Source organism: Haliaeetus leucocephalus, unplaced genomic scaffold (genome assembly GCF_000737465.1).
Source record: "Haliaeetus leucocephalus isolate CR32 unplaced genomic scaffold, Haliaeetus_leucocephalus-4.0 Scaffold339, whole genome shotgun sequence".
In the NCBI taxonomy this organism is placed as follows: Eukaryota; Metazoa; Chordata; class Aves; order Accipitriformes; family Accipitridae; genus Haliaeetus; species Haliaeetus leucocephalus.
This window is the reverse complement of record NW_010972775.1, coordinates 2,058,713-2,084,158: the sequence shown is the minus strand read 5'-3', so window position 1 is coordinate 2,084,158 and position 25,446 is coordinate 2,058,713. Positions and strand designations below refer to the sequence as shown.

The window sequence follows — 25,446 nt, the reverse complement described above, 5'->3', positions numbered from 1 at the left end:
AGCTGTCCCCATGTCACCAGCTCGATGCGAGGCTGTGGTGACTGTCACATCTCCCCAGCCACCGTGGTCCTGGCACTGGGTGGTGCTCGTGGAAGGGTGGAACAGACCAGAGGGTCCCATCTTCTCCAAAGAGCCTCGTGCCCCCCAACCTGCCCTTCTTACCCCAACCTCATGCCCCCCCAACCTCCCAACTCACCTTCTCCTGCTGCCGCACTGTCTCCTCTAAGTTCTTTGTCTTGGCCACCTTCTCCTGGCACCTCTTCAGCACAGCTTGCTGCTGCTGGTGGGCTCGCTGGAGCAGCACCAGGTCCTTCTCCTGGTCATTTTTCTGGGGGGGAGGAAGGGGGAAAAACCCTCCAGGGACCTCCATGCCGAGCCTCAAGCCCTGGGTCATCACTTGTAGGGCTGGGAGAGCCTCATGGTGGGCGTCCTGGGGCTCTTGGGCACTTGTTTGGCTATGGGGGTGTTGTGATGCTCTCCCTGCTGCCGCCCTGCTCCTCTGCTCCCATCCCATCCCATCCCTCAGGCAGCCCCTGCCCGCTCCTGCCATATCCATACCCGGATCAGCTCGTTCTGCAGCCGTTGGACACGGTCCTTCAGCCTCCTCATCTCCACTGTACCGGCCACCAGCTTGTGCTTGAGGGTGGCTGCAACAGCCCCATGCCACTTTCTCATCACCCAACCAGGGGATGGTGCCAAGGAGAGGGGTCCCCCAATTTCTACCTCCCCCTTCCCCATCACGCACCGAGCCTGTCCAGCAGCTCCTCCCGCGTCATGACGTCCAGGTCCACATCGGCAAGCAGAGTGTGGCCCAGCTCCTCCCGCGAGGCCAGGCTGCGCCGTAGGTGCCTGTTCTCCACCTCTAGGCTGGTGACGTGCTGGCGCAGGGACAGAAGGTCCCCGGCCATCCGCTTCAGCGCCAGACGGTAGCTGCTCGCCTCCTGCCAGCCCAGAGCAGAGCTGCTGGCACCCCGCTGCCAGCCACGGCTTTCCCCAGCACCAAGAGCTCAGCTGAGGATATTTGTCTTGAGGGTCAGAGCCACCATGGAGTAGCTAAGAAACATCCAGTTTTTCCCCTCCTCTTGCAACCATACATCCTTCTCTTTCCCATCCATCCATCCTTCTCTCCATCCACCCTTCTCCAACCACGCATCCTTCTCTTCTCTAGCCATCCATCCTTCTAGTCTCCAACCATCCATCCATTCATCCATCCATCCATCTATCCATCCATCCATCCATCCTTCTCTTCTCCACCCATCCATCCTTCTTTCCTGTCCCTCCAAACCTTCTCCTCTCCACCCACCCACCTCTCCCTCCACCCAACAGAGACCCTTCCCCATTTCCCCATCTTTTTCCACCCCTCCCTTGGGGGAAAAACAACTCTGCCAAGGACATGGGGTGGAGCAGCGTTGGAGCTGGGCGTTAATCTCAAGCTCTGAGCCTTATGGGGCTTTGCAAGTCTTTAAAAGAAGGGAGGTGGTGAAGAATAACACAAGGATGAATGTTTTATATAGATAAGCCTGGGGTTTTTTTTAGCACCTGTGGGGTTGGGGAACGCCTTGTCAGGTGATGCTGGGGGGAAGAAATTCCCCAAGGGTTTGCATCTTCTCAGGCTGACCCTCCTGAATCCCTCCCTGCCACGCTGGGCTGTGGAAAGGATCCCAGCAGCGGGGACCTTGGCCAGAGGGAGCCGCGTGCCTCCAGCTCCCCTGGCCCCCCACTCCCAGCCTTGGGGATGGCCTTGGCCAGCGGCCCACGGGGGGGGCCGGGGTGCGGGGAGGGGGTGCAACAGCATCACTTGGCCTTGGGGGGGGGGATAGGGGGGCAGGTGCAGCGAGAACTTCCTCTCCTTCCTCCCCATCTGCCTGAGAGCTGTTTCATCCAGGAGTCAGTTTACCCCCAAGATAAAGCCTGCTCCAGCCGAACTCAAGGGCTGCCCCCCCCCCCGCCAGACCTTCACTCACCGGCAGCGTAGAGCTTCGGTCTCCACGGGAGCCAGGACCCGCTCTGGGGACACCGCTGTCCCCCCCAGTGCCCCCAGCTCCTCCAGTCTCCTCGGCACTCACCAGCTCCTGCTTGTCCCCAGTGATCTCTTGGGATCTGCAAAGCAGAGACCGGGAAGGTGGGACACCCTTGGCCAGCTGCTCCCGCCAGAGTGAAACACCAGCAAAGCCTTGGCTGGGGAACCCTCCGTAAGAGACAGGAGCCTGTTTGGGGTGCCGGGGGGCAAGGCAAGTGCTGGTGGGGATGGGGATGCAGGAAGGGTGGGAGCCTGGAGGAGATGAGGAGGAAGATCGGCAGTGATGGGGCAGGAGGAGAAGCCACTGGGGAAAACATGGGGAGAATGGAGGAAACCACTCCAAAGAGGATGAGAAGAAGGAGCCAAGAGAGGGCAAAACCGGTGTGGCACCCCCCTACCTCTGCTCTTCTGATGGTGCTCCTGTCCCGTGCGGGAACAGCTGCTTTCCAGGCAGGATGCTGGCCACGGCATCGGCCGCTGGGAGGGACACATTGTCTCGGTGGAGCTGGCAGGAGATGTCAGAGTGGAGGGTAAGGATGAGGAGCAGGCTAGGGAAAGCCCTCTGAGAGGAGCAGCAAGCTCCCTCAGACCCTTTCCCACAGCTGAGAGCCGCTCTTCTGGCTTTCACCTGGAGCAAAACACCTTTGCCATCGTTGCTTTGGGGTCAGGATCCAGCCCTGCCCCAAAAAGCTCTGGCATTGCTGGCTGTGATGCTTCAAGCATCCCCCTTTGGGGCTCGGATGCAACGTGGTGTGGCCACCGGGCTGGAAGACCTTCTCCCAAGGATGGGGACATTTAGAAATGCCTGGCTTTGAGCATCATCTCATTGCTGGACCATTGAGGCGTGCAGCCTTTGGAAGAAATTTGGCTATGACCAAAAGCAAGCCCAACCGGGTGCCATCCTGTAACAGGGACCTCTGGGTGTCCTGTTGGTGACACCAGCAACAGGATGATGTCCCCATCCCCACCCACCGCAACCTGGCACTCACGGTGGAGGACAAGGGTCTGTAGTACAGCATCATTCCCGCTCCTTGGGTGCTCTGATCCCCCTGGCACCCCGCTCCCGGCAGCCAGCCCAGCTCGCTGGTGGGTTGCCAGGCTCTACCCGCCCCAAACAAAGTCCTCAATGGCTCCACCACCCCCGAGCAAATATCCTGTCCCCGCACCGCCACCCGAGCTGCTGGCCGGTGGACTTACGGCGATGTTGGGAGGTTGTAGCATGAGGAAAAGCTGTTTTTCCCTGGCCCTTTCTGCTGGCAAAGGGATTTAGGTAGCGCGGAGGCTCCCGGCAGCCTGGCGTGCCGGTGGCCGTTGCTACAACACAACCCTTCTCTTAGCAACTCCTCCCTGCAGCAGCTCAGCACCTAAAATCACCCGCCTGCACCCAGACGGGTGCATTCCAGCTGCAGGCAGCTGGCTCTGCCCACTCCTTGCCCCAGGCACCCGCATCTCTTCCCCTTTAGCATCCCTTCCACCCCTGCACGTCCCATTGCCGCTTCCAAAGCCATCGGGGCAGCAAGCGCTGCCTGCAAGTGCTCCCTTTGAGACACCAGCCCCTTGCTGCCCCCAGCCCTTCCTCCCCATCCTCATCCCTATCCCCATTGCCGTTTCGGCTGCTGTTGCCTTATCTCCTGCTCCCAGCAGTGCAGCCCCGAGGAGGTGACTCCGTGGCGGCCACTGCCAGGTCCCAGCATGCCCAGCTGGCTCTGGAGGTGACAGCACCTCATTTCCCTGCCTCGGATGCGGGCATGGAAATGCTCTCCCCTCTCAGCACGCTCCTCTGATGCTTCAAACGCTCAATTAACTTCTGAGGACCCACGCCTTGGAGATGCCAGGCGGCATTGGCCTTCAGCTCTGCTTTGGGGTTTGGCCCGATCCCAAGCAGAGAATAATTTGCTGAATAATTCACTGATCAAACCCCACTTTCATCCCGAGATTGAATTTATAGCATTTTAAGGGAAGGGATGCTCTGCCCCAACAGGTCCCCCAGTCCCAACCCCCCCTTTCAGGGTACCCACAGGGGCTCTCGTGCCTCCCACCCGCTGCGGCATCCCGCATCCACCTCTCCTTCAGTGTTTGTTAAGAAACAAAGAGGCCGGTGTAAGTCGATGGAGTCCCTCACTACCTTGTCCTGTGCCATCAATTTTTAATCAAAGAGCCGGTGGGAAGCGTGCAATTATCTGCTCCATCAATAATGCACTGGACTGCACTTGGCTCGCCTGGGCTGGGTAGCTGCTTTCCCTGCCTGTGCTGGAAGGTGCTGGGTTCAACCACGGCTGTTCTAGGTTCAGACAACACCTGCAGAGGCTGGAAAAGCATCCCCAGCCTTTAGTCCCAGCCCAATGCTGCTTGGACACCCACCATCCCATACTTCTGCCTGTGCAACCATTCCTGGCAGGCAGCATCACCCCAGTGCTGCCTCCGGGGACGGGGCAGAGTTAAGGGTATTTGAACATATTTTCCCCTATACCACCTATCTCAAATCCACCTGGAGATAGTGTGTCTCTCCTTCCTGCAGGGGTCTGGGATGAAAGGCTGGGAATCCACATCTGAAATGATGGAAGCTTTGAAACTCCTGGCACTCGCTATTTTTTTTTTTTTTTTTCCCCCATCATTTCCAAGCTTCTGAAGCTTCCTCTGCATTTAGAGCCTTTCACCCGCCCCGATGAGCCCCCCCCCCCCCCTTCCTGTATTTGCTTAGGCCAAGTTTTTTTTTTATTTACTTAACAAATTGCTCCGAGATGCTTTGATGTATCGATTAGCTTTGACTGCTGGAATCAATTCATCTCTAGACGGAGCAGCACGGAGCAAAGAGAGGCAGGGGGGCTAGAAATAAACCTCCACGGGAGGCAGGAAGGTCCAAAAGTGGCTGAAAACAGGGTGTACCAGAGGATTCTGCATCCGCATAGCATGGCCTGATCCTGTCCCTGGCCAGGGAGGGGACAGCAATGCACCCCAGAGAGAGGCTGAGGATGGGCCAACTCATTTCACTTGTGAGCATGGAGGCATTTGAGCCCCTGGCAGTGCACCAGCCTCTTCTCCAACACAATCTCCCTCCAGCTCAATGAATAACATGTCTCTGGATGAGTATTAAGCCCAATTCCTTAATTGTAATGAAGATGGGATAAGCTCAGATTTACATATCTGAGAAAAATATTGCCGCAGCAGCTTAAGAAGATCAGAGGGAAGAAAAATCCCATTTTTCCCTCTTTTCTGTAACAAAAGCTCACGAAACCATCAGGAGATAGTGATGCCTCTGTTTGCTTTGCCTGATGCCCTCATCGACCTTACCCATCCCCTTGGGACACGGGTACCTGATGGGGCGGAGGGAGGGGGATTGTCAAATACCCAAACCCATCCTCAGGACAACATCTGGGCAGACGTGTTGGTGGGGCAAATGTTTTTTGTTTTTTTTTTTTCCCCTCTACTTCCAAATTCAAAGTGTTTCCCTGGGGAACCCCAACCCCTGGGGGAATTGCAGGTCCCCCAAGGGAAATATGGAGATTTTTAGCCTGGCCACTCCCCACACACCTTCGTAGGATGTAGCAGCCGGTGAAAGGCAGCAAATAAGCGGGTTTTTATCTGATTAAACCAAGGCTGAACTCCCTTCCCATACATCGGGGCTAGGGTGGGAGCTGTGCTGGGGGGGGGTATATTAGCCAAAGCATTACAATTCAATTTAAGAGTTAATTGGATTGCATTGAAAAGCGCTTAATCTGAGCCGAGTTCGATTTAATAGAGACACCACATCTACTGCTCCCTTCCTAACGAGGATGATGATTTTAGGGCGGGCGATTACCATCGCTATCCAGCTCCAGGCCCAGCTGCCGGCTGCTGATATCATGTTGTACAAGGAAATAAAAGCCTCTGGATTACACTGGGTAACTCGGGGAGGCAAGACGCTCCGTGTAGAGACGACTGCTCCTTGGGCTCCCACCCGCCTGCCTGCTTCTTCAAGATAAGGCTTAAGAAAGCAGTCGTGCCACCAGCAGGGACTGTGATTCCTCTGCGAGTCGCTGCTGGTTTATTTTGCTCAAAGAAAAAAGAAAAAAAAAGAAAAAAAAGAAAAGAAAATCAGTGGCTAGGAGGAGGTAGGATGACTTTTGAGAGCAAACTCTGGCTGAGTCAGCTCCTGGTTCCTGAAAAACAATTTTTCTCCCATCCTGCTGCACGGGGCTGCTTTTGGGAGGGATGGGGACAGCTGGGGTGATGTCCCCAGGTGATGTCCTGCTGCTCATGGTGACCAGGGGGAAGGGGAGGTCAGCAGAGCCTCCCAGGATGGGTTTCTAGTCCCAGCATGGGTCAGAGCATCCCCCAGTGCTGCTGCTCACCCTGACCACAAACTGGGGCCAGACCTAAAAAAGTCCCCTCCTGAGACCAAAAAGTGAGCGAAACAGGTTACGACTGATACCCTGGGTTCCCACTGGGTCTTTGCAGTTTTTTTTTCCTTCTAGGAAAACATCTGCATCTGTGTTTTAAGATAAACATACTTCAAGCAGCTGGGGATGTGAAAAAGTGGAGAAATATCACAACCCCCCCCAGTACCAGTGGGAGACTTGGCAGCTTACTGAAGAGTCTGTTTTCCAAGCATACCTTTTAAAATCTGCGCATGGGACCTGAGTTAAATACCCTCCCCTAGCCCCACACTTTTTAAGTGCCCTCAAAGCATTTTCCTCCCTTAGCTTTGAAAAATAAGTGGCTGCAGAGGGATAAACCCCAAGCAACCCCATCACCCCTGGTGACAAGCGCTGCCTTGATTTGTCCTTGGCCTGGCAGGCGGTTTATTGCTGGCGCCGTGGCCATCCATTTTCATGTTTGCTTATGTATGGAGTCTGTTTGCTGATAAAAACGCCCCTTGCATTTCAGCAGCTGGCATAAATCCATCAGTACCCCAAGCCACAGCGCTGAGAGCACCCAGAGCCATGCAGCACCCGCTGCCCTGACCACCCACCACCCTGAGCATCTGCCCCCGGCCATCGGGCCCCACCCTTTATTAATTAGCACTGGGAAAGGATGAGAAGTCGCTAAACGAGAATAAATGAGCCCTTCTATGCTACGTTCACTGAGGGTTGAGTAGTGCCTCCAGGACCGGTTTGGAACAGGACACACCACAGGGCATGCACATGCCAACGCATGCACCCCCAAACACACAGAAAATGGTATTTTGGAGGCAGTTTTCTCTTTTTCCCCTGCTCTGGCTCACTGCTGGCATCCCTGGTTTGTACCCCCCGCAGCCACAGCCACAGCCACCCAGACCCAAGCAGGAGAAGCACATGCAAAGCCCACCAAGCCTGACAAGTTTCCCTCCCATGCTCGGAGCCTGGAGCACCAAAAACCCCCTCGTGCAACGTAGCTGTGGCATGCAGACCATTTGCAAACCCCCCAACCCATTCCCAGTCTCCCCCGGCCCTCCACCGTTGGGTCCCTGCCCCTCCAGCACCCTCCACTGCCCTGCAAAAGCCATCCCTCTGTCCCCCTCCTCGCCATCCCACCTTGCCCCATCTCGCCCCCAAGAAAACAGCATTTCCAGCTGCTTTTACTCTCCCCCAGGCCAGACGGGCTGGAAGCAGGGACCAGGGCTGGAAGCAGGGACCAGGGCTGTTGCAACCAGATTTGGGGTGGCTGGGAGGCTTTTGCCATACTCTAAATTCCATCAAGAGCCTCTCCCCTGCCTTGTGACTGCTGGATGTGCGTCACCCCATCACACAGGGGAGATACTGGGGCACCCACCCTCAGCACGGCACCTTCGTGCACCAGGTTCGTCATCACCGGGGCAAAAAGCTAATTAAGTAAAAGGGGAAGCAAATTGCCGAACCCTTAATCTACTTGAGAAGTAAAACGGGCATCGATATCATCTGGGGTCGCGTCAGCTGATTTATGGGCCTCTTTTATTAATTGGCTTAATCCTGCATAATGGGAGTGCTGGAAAAAACCCACCCACCCAGCCTGGCAGGCACTGAGCCTCGTGCCTGTGGGTGCTCGGACATCTGTGGGTGTCCAGCTCCCTGGCAAACCTAACCGAGCTCTGCCAGGGCAGAGAGGGGCATCCTCATCCCAACCTTGCAACGGCTCCTGCCTGCAGCCCGGCCTCTCCCGGCCCCGGGGAGAGGAGCAGCTACCCTGGGGAGGTAAGACAACCCCCCCGGGGGAGGGGGACACGGGACGAGCCCGGCCGCGGAGCGTGGGTTGGGGGCTCGGCAGGGCGACGAGGCTGGCGCTAGATGGGGCTGCAGCCGCACACGGGGCTGCCCGGCAGCACCGGGAGAGCAGGGCCGCAGCCTCCTCGGCTCCTGCAGCACCTTCACCCCTTGCAGCACCTTCACGAATTGCAGCACCCTCTCCCCTCGCAGCACCCTCGGCCCCTGCAGCGTCTTCACCCCTTGCAGCATCTTCACCCCTTGCAGCATCTTTACCAACTGCAGCATCTTCACCCCCTGCAGCAGCCTCTCCCCTCGCAGCACCCCTTTCCCTCGCAGCATCTTCATCCTTTGCATCCCCCTCTCCCCTTGCAGCACCCTCTCCCTTTACAGCACCCTTGTCCCTTGCAGCACCTTCTCCCCTTGCAGCACCTTCTCCCCTTGCAGCACCCTCATCCTTCGCATCTCCCTCTCTCCTCACAGCACTTTCTCCCCTCACTGCACCCTCATCCTTCACATCCCCCTCTCTCCTCACAGCACCTTCTCCCCTCACAGCACCTTCTCCCCTCACAGCACCCTCACCCCTTACAACACCCTCTCCCTTTACAGCACCCTTGTCCCCTTGTAGCATCTTCACCCCTTGCAGCACCCTTTCCCTTTGCAGCACCCTCATCCTTCGCATCCCCCTCTCCTCTCACAGCACCCTCTCCCCCTGCAGCACCCTCAGCCCTTGCAGCATCTTCACCCCTTGCAGCTCCCTCTCCCCTTGCGCCCTCCTTTTCCCTTGCAGTATCCTCATCCTTTGCATCCCCTCTTCCCTTGCAGCACCCTTTTCCCTTGCATCATCCTTTGGCCATCATGGCACCTTCAAGCTTTACAGCATCCTCACCCCTTGCAGCACCCTCTTCCCATGCACCATTCTTTTCCCTTGCAGCACCTTCACCCCTTGCAGCACCCTCTCCCCCTGCACCATCCTTTTCCCTCGCAGCACCCTCATCCTTTGCATCCCCCCCTTCCCTTGCCAGTGGGATGCCTTTGCAGGCACCAGCTCCGAGGAGCTGCTGGGCTCAGCAGTGCCGTACCATGTCGGGGGTCCCCTCCCAGCTCGCCGAAGCAGAAGACCCCACTCAGTGGGCACAGGAGGTTCCATCTTCCTCAGATGTCACCCAGCAGCTGGAAATGGGTCCAGCAAAGGGGCCCCAATGCTGCTGGCAAGCAAGAAGTCCTGTCCCCACCACTGCTGCCTGGTCTACCACGTCACGGTGTGGTTTTGGGGGACAGTCCTTACAGCTGGGCTCTCATCTTATGTGATGGAGGTGATAGCACATGTGCAGTGCTGGGAACAAAATGCCAGCAAAGGGGAAAAAAAAAAAAAAAAAGACATTTACTTCTCCTAGCCCTCCAAGAGGCCCTTTGGCTTGTAAAACCCCCAGCATGGACAGGTCAGGCAAATATGGGTGGTGGGAATGGGGAAAGAGAGGCTTGAAGAGGAAGCAAATGTTTGAAGAGGTTGGAGAAAACGCCCCCCTAATCGTTAAGTGCTGCTTGTAAATTATTCATCAACTGGTAAGAGAGGCACAAATCTATTCAGCGAGAGGGCAGAAGAGTAGGAAAACATGGTTAGGCTGAATCCAGCATAAACCTCAGCCTAAGGTCAGAAAGCTCGTCCAGCAGAAATCAGCCTCAAACCTTGGTAAGCCTGAGGGGGGGGTCACAAACCTGCACAGGGGCTTTTCTGGCTCCGTGGGACCAGGGCAGGGAAGGATTACCCCATCTCTGATAACATTCCTCATCGCTTTGTTTGCCTCGCCCCCCTCACTTTTTAATGAAGGCATTAACGAGCAGATCCGGAGCAGGACCTCCAAAGCCACAGGGTAGGGATGGGATCCAGGTTTGATCAGCTGGAGCGGAGCGGGAAGAAGTGACAGGGCTGTGATCAGCTGAGTGCTCCCCCCAAGACCCCACTGCCGGGGGGGCTGTTGTGTCCCTACTCCCTCCCGCACACACGCTCCATTAGTAGGGTGTCAGCCCTGATTCCTGTGGCTGTCAGGAGATGGGCTTTCCAAGCAATGCAATGCAAGCGGAGTGAAAATAATTTGCACTTTAGGGGGAAGAAAAAAGCAAAAGAAAGAAAACGACTGTCAAAGGTTGGGGTGGGGTGGGGGTGGTAAATAATAATCCTACCAGCAACGCTTTCTAGCATTTTTAGCCACAAAAAGAGAAGATGCTCAGGCAGGGCAGGGGTGCCCAGGGCTTGTGCAAACCCTTTCTGGGCTCCCATCACCCAGCTCAGGCTTTAAAATTGGATGCTGGAAGCATCCTTGAGACCACTTCTCACCCTCCCTCACTTTATCGATGCAGGGATGCTCTTGTGAGGATACAGAGCACTGGATTTGAGACCGCTCAGGGCATCGGCGCAAGCAAAGAGCGAAGCTGTGGGTGAAAACACATTGCACAGACTGTGTAGTAATGCCAGGGCTGGATCCTGTGCAGGTCTGAAGGGTGTTGGGACTTCTCTGGAGCCCTGGGGCAATTCAGTCTATCAAATTTGGACTTTGCAGCCTCATCGCATTTACGCCGTGCTGTGGTACCCGCCTCTGCACGCCCCATTACGGGTTTCTATTAGGCTGGGCATAAAGCAGCCGCTGCAGCCACAGAAAGGGAAGTAATAAAGCTCAGTGGATTGGAGGAGTTAAAACAGCTGGAGGAAAAAAAAATAGCTTTTCTGTATTTTTATGGTTGTTATTTTATTGCTAATTTTCTTCCCGCTTTGCAGCCTGAATCGCAGGGAGAGGGATTGGGTTGAAGGTGGGGTTTGGGCAGCCGCTGACGGGGAAATAATTGGGCTTTTGGGCAGTGCAGGGCCCCTCCACTCCTTCCCTCCCAGCTATTTAATAAGCAGAATTGGGGTTTAACGACCTGTTATTTTTAAAGCCAGATGGCTTAAAGTACAGGAAGATATTAGGACCACAAGGGCTGGGTTTGCATTCATCCAAGGGCTCCATTTATCAGTACAAAGGGCTGGAGGAGGAGAACAGCTGCCTTTTTTTTTTTTTTCCTGGAGCCGAAAGGTATGAGCTGGAGGTGCCTGGGGTCTCCAACATAATGCAACGGTAATAGGAGAGAATTTGCTAAATGGATTTGGGATTGAGCAATTAGATCGAAGCTGGTGCATCCAGGCTGCTCTGACGAGCGCTGCCCCCAGCAAGGTGATGGGACACTGTCCCCCATCCAGCCCCTGTGCCACCCCGAAACAGCTGGTGACCGGGGATGCCGGCACCCATGGAAAGGCTCCTCCGTGGGCACAACACAAGAAATTATTCATACAACCAGGCTATGGATAAAACCCACTGCTCCCGGCAATGCACTTCGGAAGAGAGATTAAAATTTGGGATTTATGCCAGTTTTTTACCGTTACGGAGGCAGGGTGCGTGCCTTCGTGGGGGCTGGCAGGGCGATGCAAGCGGGCAGGGTGTTGGCTTGGCATCGCTGGCTGCTCTCAGGGGTTCTTACCTGGCAAGAAAATGGGCACACGGGGGCTGCCCGCAGCTCTTCACCCCTCTTGAATGTGCTGGCGTCGGCGGGGCCCGGGCTGGGAAGGGCATCGCTGCCCGACGGGGTCAGGAACGCCGCTGGTCTCTGGGGAGGGAGAGAGGCAACGGTCTGGAGGATGGATGGATGTGGTGACAGGGGCAAGGAGGGGGGACCCGGACTGGGCTGTCCCCGCCGCGTGTCCCCTGTCCCACCATCCATGTCCCTGATATGCCACCAGGACGGGTGGGATGGGAAAGAGCCGTGGGTTGGCCACACTCGTCTCATCTTTGCAAGGTGCAAGGGGAGCTTTGGGCAGGGAGGGGGATCCCCGGGGTGAAAGGCAGTGGACCGACAAGGTGAGGAGGAGGAGGAGGAGGAGGCAGTCCTTCGCACTGAGACCTGTGTTGGTGGAAATAGCAGGTCCGTGCCCAGCTCAGCCCATCTCTCCCCTTCGCTGGGTGGGCAGGAGGTGGGTACCCAGGTCCTGTGGGCGCAAAGGGATGCTAAAAGCCACTTCGCCGCCTGGTGCTGCCCCTGGCTTTGGTGCCGGCTGGGTAATGCACCTCCGGCACACCGGCAGCCCCTGCCAGATCCCCTGCCAGACGCTGCCGGCAGGAATAATGTGATTTCCCTGTCCCTCATTTCCCGCGCCCGGCTCTGCGTGCACCACTTTCCTCCCACCAGCCTGGCTTTTATAGACTCCCCTCTAATCCGGTTAGAGGGGGAAGTCAGATCTAATGGAATAAACGATGGAGTCCATGCGCTCCTTGCTGCCGCCTGTGATGGCAAGGTCACGGGCAGGGACCATTGCCCTGGCTTGGCCAAGCCAGCTCCCAGTATTGGGGCAGGTTTAGGTGATGGGGACCTGCCCTGCCACTGGGATCCCTGCATCAAGGCATGGCACCCGGCACCCACCTATTTCACCGCCCCAGAGCCGGCAACTGTGACCCAGCAAATCCTCGCCTTCCCCCCCCCCTCCCCACCACTCTCTTCGCTTCGTCAGCTGAGCAATCAGCCTGGGCGGCCTCTCCAAATTGGCTACGGGCATGGGCAGCAGCGAAGTGGCCCTCGCTGGGTATTACTCCATGCCTGCACCCGGCCTCGCCTCGTTAGTGCGGCTAACGAGGGCAGCGAGCATCCTCCCCCTCCCGCCTCTGCAGCGGGGGGCGGACACGAAGAGGTGTCCGTAGGCGTCCCCGTGTCCTTCCCCATCGCTGCCTCATTAACACCATCAGCATCATCGTCCCCTGTGCCGCCGCATTTCATTACGCCGCCGGCCCCGACCTCAACCAAGCTCCTCCAGCATCAAAGCTGGGATGAAGATGCCCCCCACCCCGCCACTCTCCCCCCTCCCTGGGGAATGGCATCATGCAAAATGCAACAGTTTAGGCTCTGCCTGCAATTACCGAGGCCGGCGTACAGCTGCTGCCCGCTGAACCGGTGCGATGGCCAGCCCGGCCCCACCGCTATCGCCCATCGGAGAGCTGCTCGCAGGACCGCACGTGCTCTTAATTCAATTAGCGCTGCCCTGAACGCTCCATGGGGACCGGCGGGTGGAAACCCAACAAATTCTGCTTAACAAAGACATTCCCTGCTTTTTTTCTTTTTTTTTCGGTTTCTCGCTGGCTTGGTTCTCCCTGGCTAACGATGCTCCTGGCCGGCAACGATGCCATAACGCCTCTTGTAATTCGTCATGTAATGAGAGGAATGGGTGATGTGTTTGATTGGCAGGTGTCAATCGAGAGCTGGCAAGCAGGAGCTTGGCTGCCAGCAGTTTGGCTGTGCCGAAAGCCCTCTGAGGGTGTGCCGGCTCACCAAAAGAATACACTCAGCAGGGAAGGGTGATGCTTCCCCAAAACAAGCCTTTCATCAGCTTCTGCATCCCCTGCAACGTGGTTTGGGGATAAAAACCCAATTTCGGTGCTCGTGGAGGACAAACCTGGCCAGACAGGCTGAAATAATGGGAAACACATGGCGATTCCCCACTCCACGACCAATTGTAAACCCATTTTTTTTGCCAGCCCAAAAGGGCTTTGATCGCCAGGCTGGCATGGTGACAATTTACACCCCGGCACTGTGACAATTTACACCAGGCACCGATCTGCTTCTGGTTTTAAATGGCAGCAATTACATAAATTAAGGCTGTTTAAGCAATGATATAGCCAGCCTGTTGATTTTTTTTTTCTTGCCTGGAAAAAAACAGCACTAGCTTTTCCTTTTTTTTTTCAGAGGCTGTCACCACGTGTTGGCATGTCCCCAGACCCCATCTTGGGTGACGTGACCAAGGGTGGTCAGCAAAGTGTGTCGCAGAGGCTTGGGGTGACCCTGAAGGTCCCAAGTGCTGAATTCATGGGCTGAGCGAGGTGAGGTCGTGCCAAAACGAAGTGTAAAACAGGACTGTTTAATAAACAGGGGCAACGAATAAATCCCTTAGGAATAAAGATGCCTCTGGTGTGCATTTTCCAGCCCTTGGATGGGGCGCAGCATCCCCTGGGCGCACCAGGGACCCTGCACATGGATTTGCCACCGGCTACTGCACAGCCAGACTCATCTTTCCTGGGCAAGACACCAAATTTGGTGTAGAAAAAGAAGAATGAAGGCAAAAGATGAGCCCTGCCTTGAGCCACAAGCCAGCGCAGAGGTGGATGAAGTCGGCTGCAGGTTTTCCCCCTGCAACAGTTTTTTCAGCAACAGCCGTTAATTTGCTAAAACGCCAGCGTTTTGCTGAAGTCTTTGATTTCTTTGTCTCCCTGAGATGATCAAAGTCTTTTGTTCTCCTTTGGGCTCCAAAGAGAGAGCGCAGGGGGATACCGGGCTGGGTGGGGGCAAAGCCGGGGGTCGCGGTGCCTTTACTGGGAGCCAGGGCGGGGGGGCTGCAACCGAGTGCTGCCCTTGCCCTGGGATAACACGACTCCTGTTTGCTCATCCCTGGTGTCAGGGCTCTTGGCTTTTAATAAAGCAGCTGCTCCAAACCATTTCCCCATGGCTATTACAAATGTAGCAGGGGTTTGAGACCCTGCAGAAATACTGGGGGATGAGTCCTATTTATGGGGAGCCCTTTATTCCTAGAAAACCGTGGTGCTGAGGACATTTTCCCAGCATGGCGGGTCAATGTGAGCATCCAAAGCCAAGCTCGGCAGCATCCAGACCCCTGGTAGGAGTCGGTGAAATCCCTGCAGAGGCCACGGAGCAGCCGGGATTTACGCCTGGCTCCGAGTGCGCCGGAGAGTACAGATGGCCCAGGGTTTATTTAGCTGTTGTTTGTTATAAAAAGCCCAGCCAATCTAGGTTATGCATTTTCAGCTCTCTACATTCAAATAAAAAAGAATAAGAAAAGAAACGAGGCGAGCTCGGTGAGTCTGTTCTCTTTTGCCATCTGGCTGGGGAGAGCTGGGGGGTGAGGGAGAATGGGGCAGGGATGCTGGGGCTCCTCACACCCCAAGGACAAACCTGGTACAAAGGCTGCCCCAATGCCTTGCCAGGTCCATTCAGGTCCTGTATTGACTGTCTTTGCCTCTTGGTCCCTGTTTGGCCCCTTCTTGCTGTCCCAAAGCTGAGCTCAGGACAATCCACGAGCTGAGGACTTGGAAATCCAGCCTTCAAGCATCCCTTGAAGCCTGGAGCTGCCCGAAGGCGGAGAGGAGAGGTTCTGCCCCTGAAACCACAGCAACATCTCCCTTGCTCACTGGGCTGCGGTTTCAGGGTGCTGGGGATCACAGCCAGCTGGCTGGGGCATCTTCCTCGGAAAATCCTGACCTCCAGGCAAGAAACAAGGGCCTCAGCAAAGCCAGGAGGAGCCGAACCAGCCCTCACCCTGCTCGGTAGCAGCTCGTTCATCGATTTGCATCACTCCAAATCCGTCTGCCCGGGCTGCCGCCGGATGAATTATCCAGATGCGGAGCCCAAGGCCAGCTCTGGCTCTCCTGTTTTTTGTTTCCGCTCCCAGCTCTTACATATATTAAGGAAGGCAGGGCTGGAGGGGGGGAAAGGGAGAGGTTGGGGAAGAGGAGAAAAAAAATTACGGCTCCCAGATCAAAACAATAATCAGCTAAATGAATTCCGCAGCATTTTCCCGCATGACTGCGAGTGATAATTTAGTGCAGCAGCCAGCTGGAAGCAAAAGGATTAATTCTGCACTTAGTGACACCCATGTGAATAATTCATCACACGCAGACCCCTTTTCGCTGACCCCCCTGGGCAATCACTGCAAAGACCCCCACCAGCCGGCCCCGGCCTGCCACGGGTCCCCCGGGGACAGGGGGGATGCAGTCGCCAGTGCAGCATCCAGACCTATCCCAAATTCACTTTATGGATAGGATTTTTTTTTTTTTTGCAGATGGGAGCAGAGGCTGGCGGCTGCAGTAATTAGATCGATCGGGCTCACGGCCGCATCCTAACCTGCCCAAGGGCCGGTCCTGGAGCCAAAGGCTAGCAGGGTTCCCCCCTCCCCCAGGAAACACAGCCAAATTCCCTCCCTGCTGTGACATCCCTGGGGACCACGAAAGCTGAGGGATGAAGACAGCTGGACGTTTGTCACTGTGGTTAACCAGCCTGGCCCTTCTCCACATGGAGACAGTGAACTGCTTCTCCCAAATACCCTGTCTGTGTCCCTGCCTGCCCCCCTGCCTCCAGCCGGGATTTCCCGGGAATACGAGCATGTTCCAAAAGCCCTGGGAAAGCAATGGGTGCACAAGGGCAAGAACAATGCTGCTTTTTCCAGCTGCCCAGCGGGTCAATCCAGAGCCCTGAGCCAACAGGCACAAGGGATAAAACCCAGATCCAGCCCAGCTCATCCCCGCCTGAGAGGTTTAGAGAGAGGGCAGGAGCTCTAAAGAGCCATCTCCTGCCCTGTCCCCGTCCCCATCCCTCTGTGCCTCGGGGTTCACCATCCCCGGCATCTCACCTCCGATTGAAGGAGCTGCAGGCAGAGCCCCACAGTCGGAATGGCCCCAGACGTGGTTTTGAGGTCCGTGCCCTGGGGAGGCAGAGGAAGGGTCACAGCCTGCGCTGGCCTCTGGGTTATCTACCAGGGCTCTCGGTGGCTTTGGCATCACCCAGATGCCATCCAGGCATCCGGGGCTGCAGTTCGGAGCAGGGACTCTGGCTTCCCGTGGGATGCTCGGGAGCTCTGTGACAGGCTGCCCACCCAGATGTGGAGAGCCCTCCCACCATGCCAGCAGCTATAGGTACCATCCCCTATAGGTACCATCACTGTGCCACCCTGCCCAGCATCGCCCAGCGTCACCCCGCAGCCCCCGGCTCACCTGCACGGCGAGGCCATCCACACGCATCTCGCCGCTCCGTGCCGCCAGCTCTCGGAAAACACGGCTGGTGAGGGGCAGCACTGAGTATCCCACGGGAATGAGGGTGCCTGGAACATCCCACACTGGGGAAGGGGCAAGAGCAGCTGGCTGGGGTCATGGCAACCCAGGACCTGCCCCCAGCCAAACCCGGGGATGAGGGAGAGCATCCTCAGTGGTGTTCCCAGACTCACTGGTTTTGTACGGATAATATTCGATCACCAGGGCGGTGTCTTCGGAGAAGAGGGTGGCCACGTCTCGGCCTTGGAAGAGGAAGGAGGTGTCCCAGGTTGGCTGCTCTGGGGGCCCGGCTGGTCGGGACATCTTAGGAGACAACAGGAAAATTATCCTTCAGATACCTTCTCTCTCTAGAGATAAATAAGCAGACAGATAGGAGGGAGAGGAGAGATGGAGGTAAAGCACAACCTGTGCAGCTGCATCCCATCCCTGGCTCAAAAAGCAATCCCAAATCCCAGTTGCTTGAACTGGTTTTCACTGGCTCTTCGAGCTTGGCTGCTTCTCTCCAGCTAATCCCTGCCAGCATCTTCCTCCTCGCAGAGCCGGAGGAGGAAAACAGCCCATGGATCAACTACTCCATGCTTAAAAACATGATGGGAAGAGCCTGGAGGATGAGCGCTGACTCGAGGATGAGCCTTTTGATATCTGTTGGGCAACCCGGCACTCAGGCTTGGGAAAGGGTTTTGCGACGATATACGGACCCCGAAAGCCTGCTTGCAGGCTTTCGGGGTCCGTATATCGTCGCAAAACCCTTTCCCAAGCCTGACGCCTGGGTCGCCCAATAGATATCGAACAGCGGGCAACGTGTTTATCCCCAGAGCCAGGAGCTGTCGTTGGAAATGGCATCGGTCCATCCCCGCCAGCAGCTGCTCCTCTTCGCCTTTGGAGAGCCCCGCCAGCTCTCCAAAGGTCAGCCTTAACACTGGCCGCCCAGCGCCAAGAAATTATTGACAAGCGGCTCCTTTTTAATGCTGTTACTCTATCCCCTCGGCCAGCAATGCTCAGCAGGGATGAGATGCCGATTGGCTTTTCTGCGTCAGCACATTTCTGCTTTGTCGGGGATGGTGGGAGGAGGAGAAGGATGGGGGGGGTCTCCCTCTGCTCACATTTGGGGATGCTAATGGACATTACGCAGCTTGGAGACCCGCAGCAGTGCATTACCCAGCCCTGGGGGCTGTTAGCAAGGGGAGCACGGGGCTGGGATGCTTCAGAGCCCGAAAACACCTCCCTGATGGGCCGCATCAGGCAGCGCTGTTAGTGCTGGCTCAGCACCGGGCTTGGCTTTCTCAGATGGGAATTTGTCAGGGGCTCCCTAGAATCAGCTGGGATTTTTAGCTGGGATGCAGCTTGCTTCGACTGCAGGAAGCCCAGTCTGTGCTTGTAAGTCCTTAGGAAAAACCCACATGGACTGGGGCAGCTCCCAGCAGCCGGATCCGGCTAAGCACGTTCGAGTCGCTCCTCTCCTTTCCCAGCCTGCATCCCAGCCCACGGGGCTGTTTCATCAGCCTCAGAAAGCCCAGTTGTGGGGGGAAAAAATCTCCTAAAAAACACCGAGCGCCGCCTCCAGTTACTTTTCCTGGCATCGACCTGTACAAGACACTGCGAGGTGGTGCCGTTTTAGACTCAGCAGGGAAGGGAAAAGTCAAATGTGGGAGCATATTGTTAATTTGACCCCAATTGTCGGAGGTCCCGAGCCCACATGGCTCCTCTCACCGCGACAGGGATGGGAGATGACGTTCCCCGTTTTCCCCCCCTGATTTGGGGGACTGGGGCGGGGGGTGGGGTGGACAGGAGTGCTGGCCAAGGACCGGGCTGTCTCCCACCGGCTCGGCAGGACAGATGGATGCTCTGTGCCGGGGCGTCAGAGCTGATGCACTGATCTGGGCAGACGTCTTGGCACAACAACCGCCTCTGCCCAGAGCCACCTGGAGAAAAGCAACAAAGAGGATGGGGAAGAGGAGGAGGAAGGAGACGCCTTCATTCTCCTTGGCTACCCCAGCCTGTCTCCTGCACAAAGGCTGGTTCAAAGGCAGCATCATTGGCATAAGTAGAGGCAGAGGGGGCCAAGCCCACAGGATCTCTCCTGCCTTCCCAAGGGACGGGCCCATCTCTCAGTCCTTATGGCTGCCTGTCTGGAGGGTGCAGACCCCAGAAGAAAGTGAGAAGCTCCAGATAAGTGGGTTAAACTGGAGGGTCCTCAAGGGAAAGAGCCCCAGAGGAGATTTATCATAGAGGGGACCACCATCATGAAGGCTTGAGCTTGGTGCTGGGAGGACGGACGCAGTGTGGCTTTCTGTAGGAGGCACAGCCCAGTGCCCATCCACCCCATGGATTTGCCATTGCCACCAGCATGTCCAAAGCCGTCCCTTTTGGTGAGAAAGGGGCTGTTGGCCAGAGAAGAGCACCCAAGGAGAGCATGCAACGCTCTTGCAGGTGGCTCTGTGCAGGTCTTGGCTAACTCCTGGCCAGGAAGACCAGGTCTCCAGGAACCCCGGCCAGGCAGGGAAGGGTTAACCACCCAGGAACCCAAAACCCCCCTAAGTAAGAGGGGTGTCCTGCTGAAGGTGAACCCAAGCGCCGTTGTCTGCAGATGCTGATGGGAACCGACAGGCGAGAGGACACGCTGGGCTGGCAGAATTATTGAATCCGATTAGCCTGCCCGGGAGTTTGCTCGGGGAAAGCCATTAACCTCTAGAACTGGAGCAGCAACGCTCCCTCCTCCTCCTCCCAGCCTTTCTCTAACCTTTCCTCCCGGGCATTAGGAGTTCTTCCTCTCTGGGAAGGAACCACGTCCTGCAGGTGGGGAAACTGAGGCAGGAGATGGGGGGAGAGAGCGGATGGGGGTTACACAGCTCCCCGGGGCAACCTGTCCATGCATCTCCGGGGAAAGCATCCTCAGCGATGTGCAAAGACAGACAGAGCCATGTGGGCACGGAGGGGAGGAGGAGGAGGAGGAGAACGCAGGCCAGATGGCCGGGTTTAATCACTCGTCCTCCTGCATTGGGCTCCCACGGCTCCGCGCTGGCACTGCTGCCTGTGCTGGGGCTGTGCGGCTTGGCTTGGGCTCGCCTGGGTACCACCAACTTTCTGGGGGTTTGCATGTGGATTTATCTATATAAATCCAAAGGCAATGCATTTTGGCTGCAGTTAGAGGAGAGGAATATCCCCGCTCTGGCTGAGAAACCGCAGCCTCGGGGTGCTGCGTCCTGGAGCAAAGAGATGGAGGGGGGAAGATAACGTAGGGGCAAGTGCACAGGGATTAATTTCCTAAAATCTGCTCTGGAGCCAGCGTGGGAGGCCTGTACCCCGAACCCGTTGCCATGGTGGAGCTGGGGGTGCTGGTTCCAGGGGGGCCCAAAGCTGGTGCAGACCTAAAGCAGAGGGTCCCCCGAACTCCCCCCACCACTCACCTGCAAAGAACAACCCAGGGAGGCGGAGGGGGAGCAATAGAACAACAATTATTGCAATGAATGAAATGCACTAGCGGTTTTTATGATAATTCACCGCCTCGTGGGCGACTTGGCATTTGGCCGGCCTCCTCTAAGTAATATTTTATTTATGGGCTCCCCGAACGTGTTGATACAGGGCATTTCGCTCCGAGGCGATCAAAATTCAACACACGGGGGACAAGGACCGAGACGGAGAAACGTGTGCTCCACTGGCGTTCGGGACCAGCTGGATCTGTCTTTTGGGGGCAGCTGGACATCTGCCCTCAACACACTTTCGGCTGACACTTTTCAGAGGCAAAAGGATGGAGCAGCTCTGGTTCTGAGGGGTGTCAGCTTCTGGCTCGGCTGCCCCATCACACCTCCTCCCTGCCCCTGTGTCCTTCCAGTCCCCTGCCTCTCCCTCTCCACCAATTTTTGGCAGGGCTCGGGAACAAAAGCGGGGCCCTCCTCCTGCTCAATGATGATGCCGCGTGCCGAAAGCATATGTTTCCCTGGCAACAGCTATTTTGAAGACGTGCGTTGCTAGCTCTCCCCGTGGTACTTGAGGGCCAGGGAGGAGAAGGTCTCTGCCTTCGAGAGGCAGCACTCGAGCCGGAGGCGTGAGCGGAGTAGGGGGAAAAACGAAGGACAAAGGCACAAACGAGGAGCTGCCTGTGGGTTTCCACAGGCGGGGTGAGGCGGACAGGAGGACCGTGTCTTTGATGCTCAAAGCATCGCTTTGCCCCTGAAGCTTTTTGCTGTGCGGGGTGCTCAGCTCCCCAGCCAAAGGAGGGATGCTCAAGTGGGATAGATGCTGCCAGAACCGTTCATCTCTGCGGATGCGCTCGGCCTCGTACCTGTGGGCAGCCGTGGTTGGCAACTGGGGCGATGCTGAAGGCTGCTGCCGGAGGGTCTGGGAATGTGATGGTGATGGGGCTGATGCCGGGACAGGAGGTAGGGTGCTTCTCCATGCGATGCCTGAGAAGTGATGGAAAAGAGGAAAGTCAGCATGTGTGGGGCCAAATCCACTCCCGCCAAGCCAAGCACCGTGGGATGCTCAGGTTGTCCCAAGCCCAGCACCTCTCACCCATGTCACCAGCAGCCCCCCGTGGCCATCACTCACTTGTACTCCTGAACATTGGTCACAACTCTAGCCACGGCGACGAGGGCCCCGGGGGGGGCAGCCAGGGGGGCCGACAGCCCCCGCAGCAGCACCTGGGAGGTAGGGGGGGTCCACGGTAAGGGGGTCAGTAAATGTGGGGGGAAAAAAGTCTGCCTTAATTCAGCATCAACAGCTGGCAGAGCAGGGGACAACGTGCAGCAGCATCCTCCCCGAGTCGAGTTGCTCTGGTCCATCCCGGACCCTGCAAACCCCTCCCGCCACCTCCTGTCCCCAGGGCCACCTCTCACCTCCAAGGCCACATAGCTCAATCCAGCACAGCGAGGGATGAAGCTCCTTCTGCGGATGAGGGTGACATGCAGGACCATCCCGGCGGCGTCCCGCGTCCTCGGCTGTTCGCGGAGGAGAGAAAACCATGGGAGGAGGAATGGTCAAGGCCACTAAATGCGGGTGCTGGGCACGCAGACAGCCCATCACTGACAATAAAGCACTAACTGATAATTAAAGCTCACTGTCCCCCGGAGCCTTCCCGGAAAAGATCAATATAATAAATCCTTCTGCATTTAAATATTTAATCGTTCCCGATCTTTGTGCAGGGAAGAGGAAACTAATTTCTGCCAGCCAGAGCGTAGGGGAGGCTGATTTGGGGGAAGTATTGAGTGAGTTTGCCAGGTCTCAGCTGTACAGGGACCTATCAGCCAAGTCCCCGGGACTGTTAACGTGTTGAGACAGAGAAATCCTCACTGAGGGGCTTGGGCAGTGGCTTCTCTCTGGGGCTGAGAACCTGCTTGCATTAATTAATGTACTGTGGCCCCTGTTTAACAAACACTCTGATGTATGGCCCAGCCCTGCATCTCCTTCCCCAGGATGCTGAGGGTAAAAGCACTTCCCAGCTTGCAATCCCATCACTTTTCCTCCACGTTTTCCCACCGGAGATTTAAAAAGCCCAGTACAACGCCTGCCTTGTTCCCACCTCGTGGGAAGCCTGGGCAGCTCTTTGCTCACAAGCCTCTTTGAGCACCTTCCCCAACTTGCCAAATTCAGGTTTCCCACTGGGATTACACTGTTACACAAGGGTGCCTTCGCCTGCAACCCCCAACTCCAGCTGGGGTGAAAATCAGAGTTACAAGCAGGAATAAGCAGTGGGAAGGAGGGGCAGGAGCCATACCTACCAGCACCAGCCTGCAATGGTGGGGCTGGAAGGGCTGGAGGTGCCGCACTGGCAGCTGGAAGGTCCCCAACGCCTCCTTGGTGGCTTTGTCTGCCACGGTGAGAGTCAGGGCTGCAAGGGAGAGAGTCGGCTATCAGGATGAGTGGGGCTGGCCGTGGGGTTTGAGGAAGGGTGAAGTGCTGGGGAGAGGTTTGGGGCAAGGTCTGGGTGAAGAAGGACAGAGGTGATGGGGGGATTGATTTGTTTCCAGCAGTCCCTTCCCCTTGCAGGTCGTGGCGGGGTGGACAGGGACAGGATTTATACCTGTCCTGGGTTTATATGCATGCACAAACACACACACGTGCATCCCAAGGAGCCCAGGCATCCCCAAGAAAGTGAAGCTGGTGAGCAACCAGCACCAATGCAGCTCAGATTCCCATCTAAGAAGCCAGGATTTCCCACTGATCTATCTAATCCGCTTCCCTGGCTCCAGCCCACCCTGCTCAGCTGCCAGGGTGCCATCCTGCCCTGAGCCCTCCTTGCCCTGGGGTCAGCCCACAGCCCACGGGTGGGTTTTGCAGACACTTGCCACCATGGCATCTGCCCTCTCAGGGGTGCCCGGTCACCGTCTGTCCCCCAGCATGGCAGCATCACCCCCACCTCTTCCCTTAATTTAAAGCAAAGCTGCAATTTAGTTGACAAGCCCGAGCAGGAGCCTTTTATCAAAAAAAAAAGAGCTGATGGAAAGGAAAACCGCCCTCTCTTTATGCTGCCATCAAGACTTGGGCTTCCCTTCCCCCAGCTTAATGACTGCACTGAGGCACCCGCCTTAACTCCTGCTTGGCCAACCTGGCGATGCCACAGGTTGTGCATGGCCCCAAAATGAAGACGATGGACCAGGCAAGTACATGGACCACCTTTTTCTTAGGCTCATGCTTTTCAGCAAGTGCTCAATTTATACAGAGATTTTATTTTTCTCCCAGCCCCTTGTGGAAAGAGCACTAGGGAAAATGTTCTGGGGTCGAGCGAGAGAGACAAGTGGCTTTTCTGCTAGTCATCATGGATGATAGATAACGCTCGGCAGCCCCGCTGATGGAAACCATATTTCTGGGCAAGAAAAGGATGGAAACAGTATTTCTGGGCAAAAAAAGGTGCAAGCTGCACCTGGAAATGACACCGCCAATCTGAACATCTGGGGGATGAACACCTCTGAACATCTAGGGGATGCTGGGAGGCGGAGGAGTGGGGCCGGAGGTCCCATTGGGTCTCCCCGCATCTGTCCCGGTACCACACAGGGCAGGTCCGAAGTACATCAAAAGCTCCTCAACTTCATTTAGGTCAGGACCTAATGGGATTAAACACGATGTGAAGATTGGCTCCCACAGTTTGTTTTGCAAGGGGCTGATTAAAATCAAATCCCAGCCCCTAATGCCATGACTTTTATTACAGTTACAGACTCTGCAGCCCTGCATGGGGAGTAACAGCGTCGCAATGTGGGTCCAACTGATACAAGGTGTCGGGGCCAGGACAGCAGCAGGGAAAGATTTGGGGTGCTCCCCCCGATGCTGATTCCAATGGGATGCTTTGGAGGATGCCCAGAGCTCAGCACCGTCACCTGCCCCATCCTACAGCACTATATCTGGGGACATGTCCCTCCTGGTCCTACCTTGAAGCCACCACAGCCACCGAGGGCTCAGGGCATGGCTCGTCCCCATCATGGCCACCCTCTGCCTGGGTGCTGCTTGGGGTGCTTTGGAGCACGGGCTCCCTAATATCCCCAAATTAACCCTTGGATAAGGTGAGACCCATGTCCCAGTCCCCAGCATCCCTGTCCCCACAGTCCTCCCAACGCTCTCACCTGCCCAGCCCGCATCTTCAGCATCCATTTCCACCGTCACCTCCTCCTCCCAGGTGGGCGTGTGGGTGGGCACCAAGGATGCATGGGTCGCCTCTGCCTTCTGCTCATCCCCTCTGCCGGTCTTACTGGGAGGAAAAGGAAGGCAAAACAGGCTGGTTACTGGGTGAGGAAGGGGAATGTGTCAGCAGGGAGCTGGGCCTGGGAGAGGGATGAGCACTGTCCCCACTCGGTGCAGCTAACAGCGGCCAGCCCACCCTCCCACCACCCTTAGCAAATCTCCGCTGTGCTGGGGGTCCAGGGCCGGTTTTACTCCTGGCTGCCGGATCCTATCAAGCCCCCAGTGATGGGGTTTGCAGCCCCTTTTATCCAAAAGGCTGTTTCAGACCCCGGAGGCTAATTATCTGGCTGTATTGATGAAGGGACAGGGAGGAGGCTGCTGGGAAAAGGAGAGAGAAGATTGAATGTTAACGACTGCCATCATTAAACTCAGCACATAACAAGGCTGAGCAATAATTACAGTGGCGTTAGTAGCTATGGGCCCCGGGTAATTCTTCATCTGTGCTGGTGCTGGTGCAGGGCCATCGTCATCAGAGCTGTTTTGGGGTTGTTCCTGCCACTTTTATCAATTGATCATCAATTAGTCACAAGCTTGGCTAATGATAATAGTGCCCCCTCCCAATTAGGGGGCTGACAGATCTTTTAGGCAGTCTTCTTGAGACACTTGGTGATATCCTGGGAGTCCTAAGACCGCGGCAGAGTCCCATTGCCTGGTGACATGGTGACCTCAAGTCCTCTCCATCCCTGATGGTGGGGTGAAGGGGGACGGTGACGTGGCATCAGGCCAATGTGACACAGATGCCCTAGCCCTGTCAACGGGTTGC

At 56.4% G+C, this 25,446-nt stretch overlaps 1 protein-coding gene across 1 annotated transcript in view; it reads right to left on the bottom strand.

Moving 5' to 3' along the window:
* Window positions 1-25,446, bottom strand: part of CCDC33 (coiled-coil domain containing 33) — a 44,859-nt gene that overhangs the window by 1,466 nt on the left and 17,947 nt on the right. The window contains exons 4-17 of the mRNA XM_010572243.1: window positions 24,566-24,690; window positions 22,730-22,839; window positions 21,848-21,949; window positions 21,561-21,652; window positions 21,295-21,415; window positions 17,186-17,315; window positions 16,956-17,077; window positions 16,595-16,666; window positions 11,671-11,796; window positions 2,419-2,525; window positions 1,965-2,100; window positions 746-941; window positions 559-647; window positions 197-328 (exon numbers count right to left, since the gene is read on the bottom strand). Of these exons, the coding sequence (XP_010570545.1) occupies window positions 197-328; window positions 559-647; window positions 746-941; window positions 1,965-2,100; window positions 2,419-2,525; window positions 11,671-11,796; window positions 16,595-16,666; window positions 16,956-17,077; window positions 17,186-17,315; window positions 21,295-21,415; window positions 21,561-21,652; window positions 21,848-21,949; window positions 22,730-22,839; window positions 24,566-24,690 (1,660 nt within the window). The remainder of the gene's footprint in view (window positions 1-196; window positions 329-558; window positions 648-745; window positions 942-1,964; window positions 2,101-2,418; window positions 2,526-11,670; window positions 11,797-16,594; window positions 16,667-16,955; window positions 17,078-17,185; window positions 17,316-21,294; window positions 21,416-21,560; window positions 21,653-21,847; window positions 21,950-22,729; window positions 22,840-24,565; window positions 24,691-25,446) is intronic.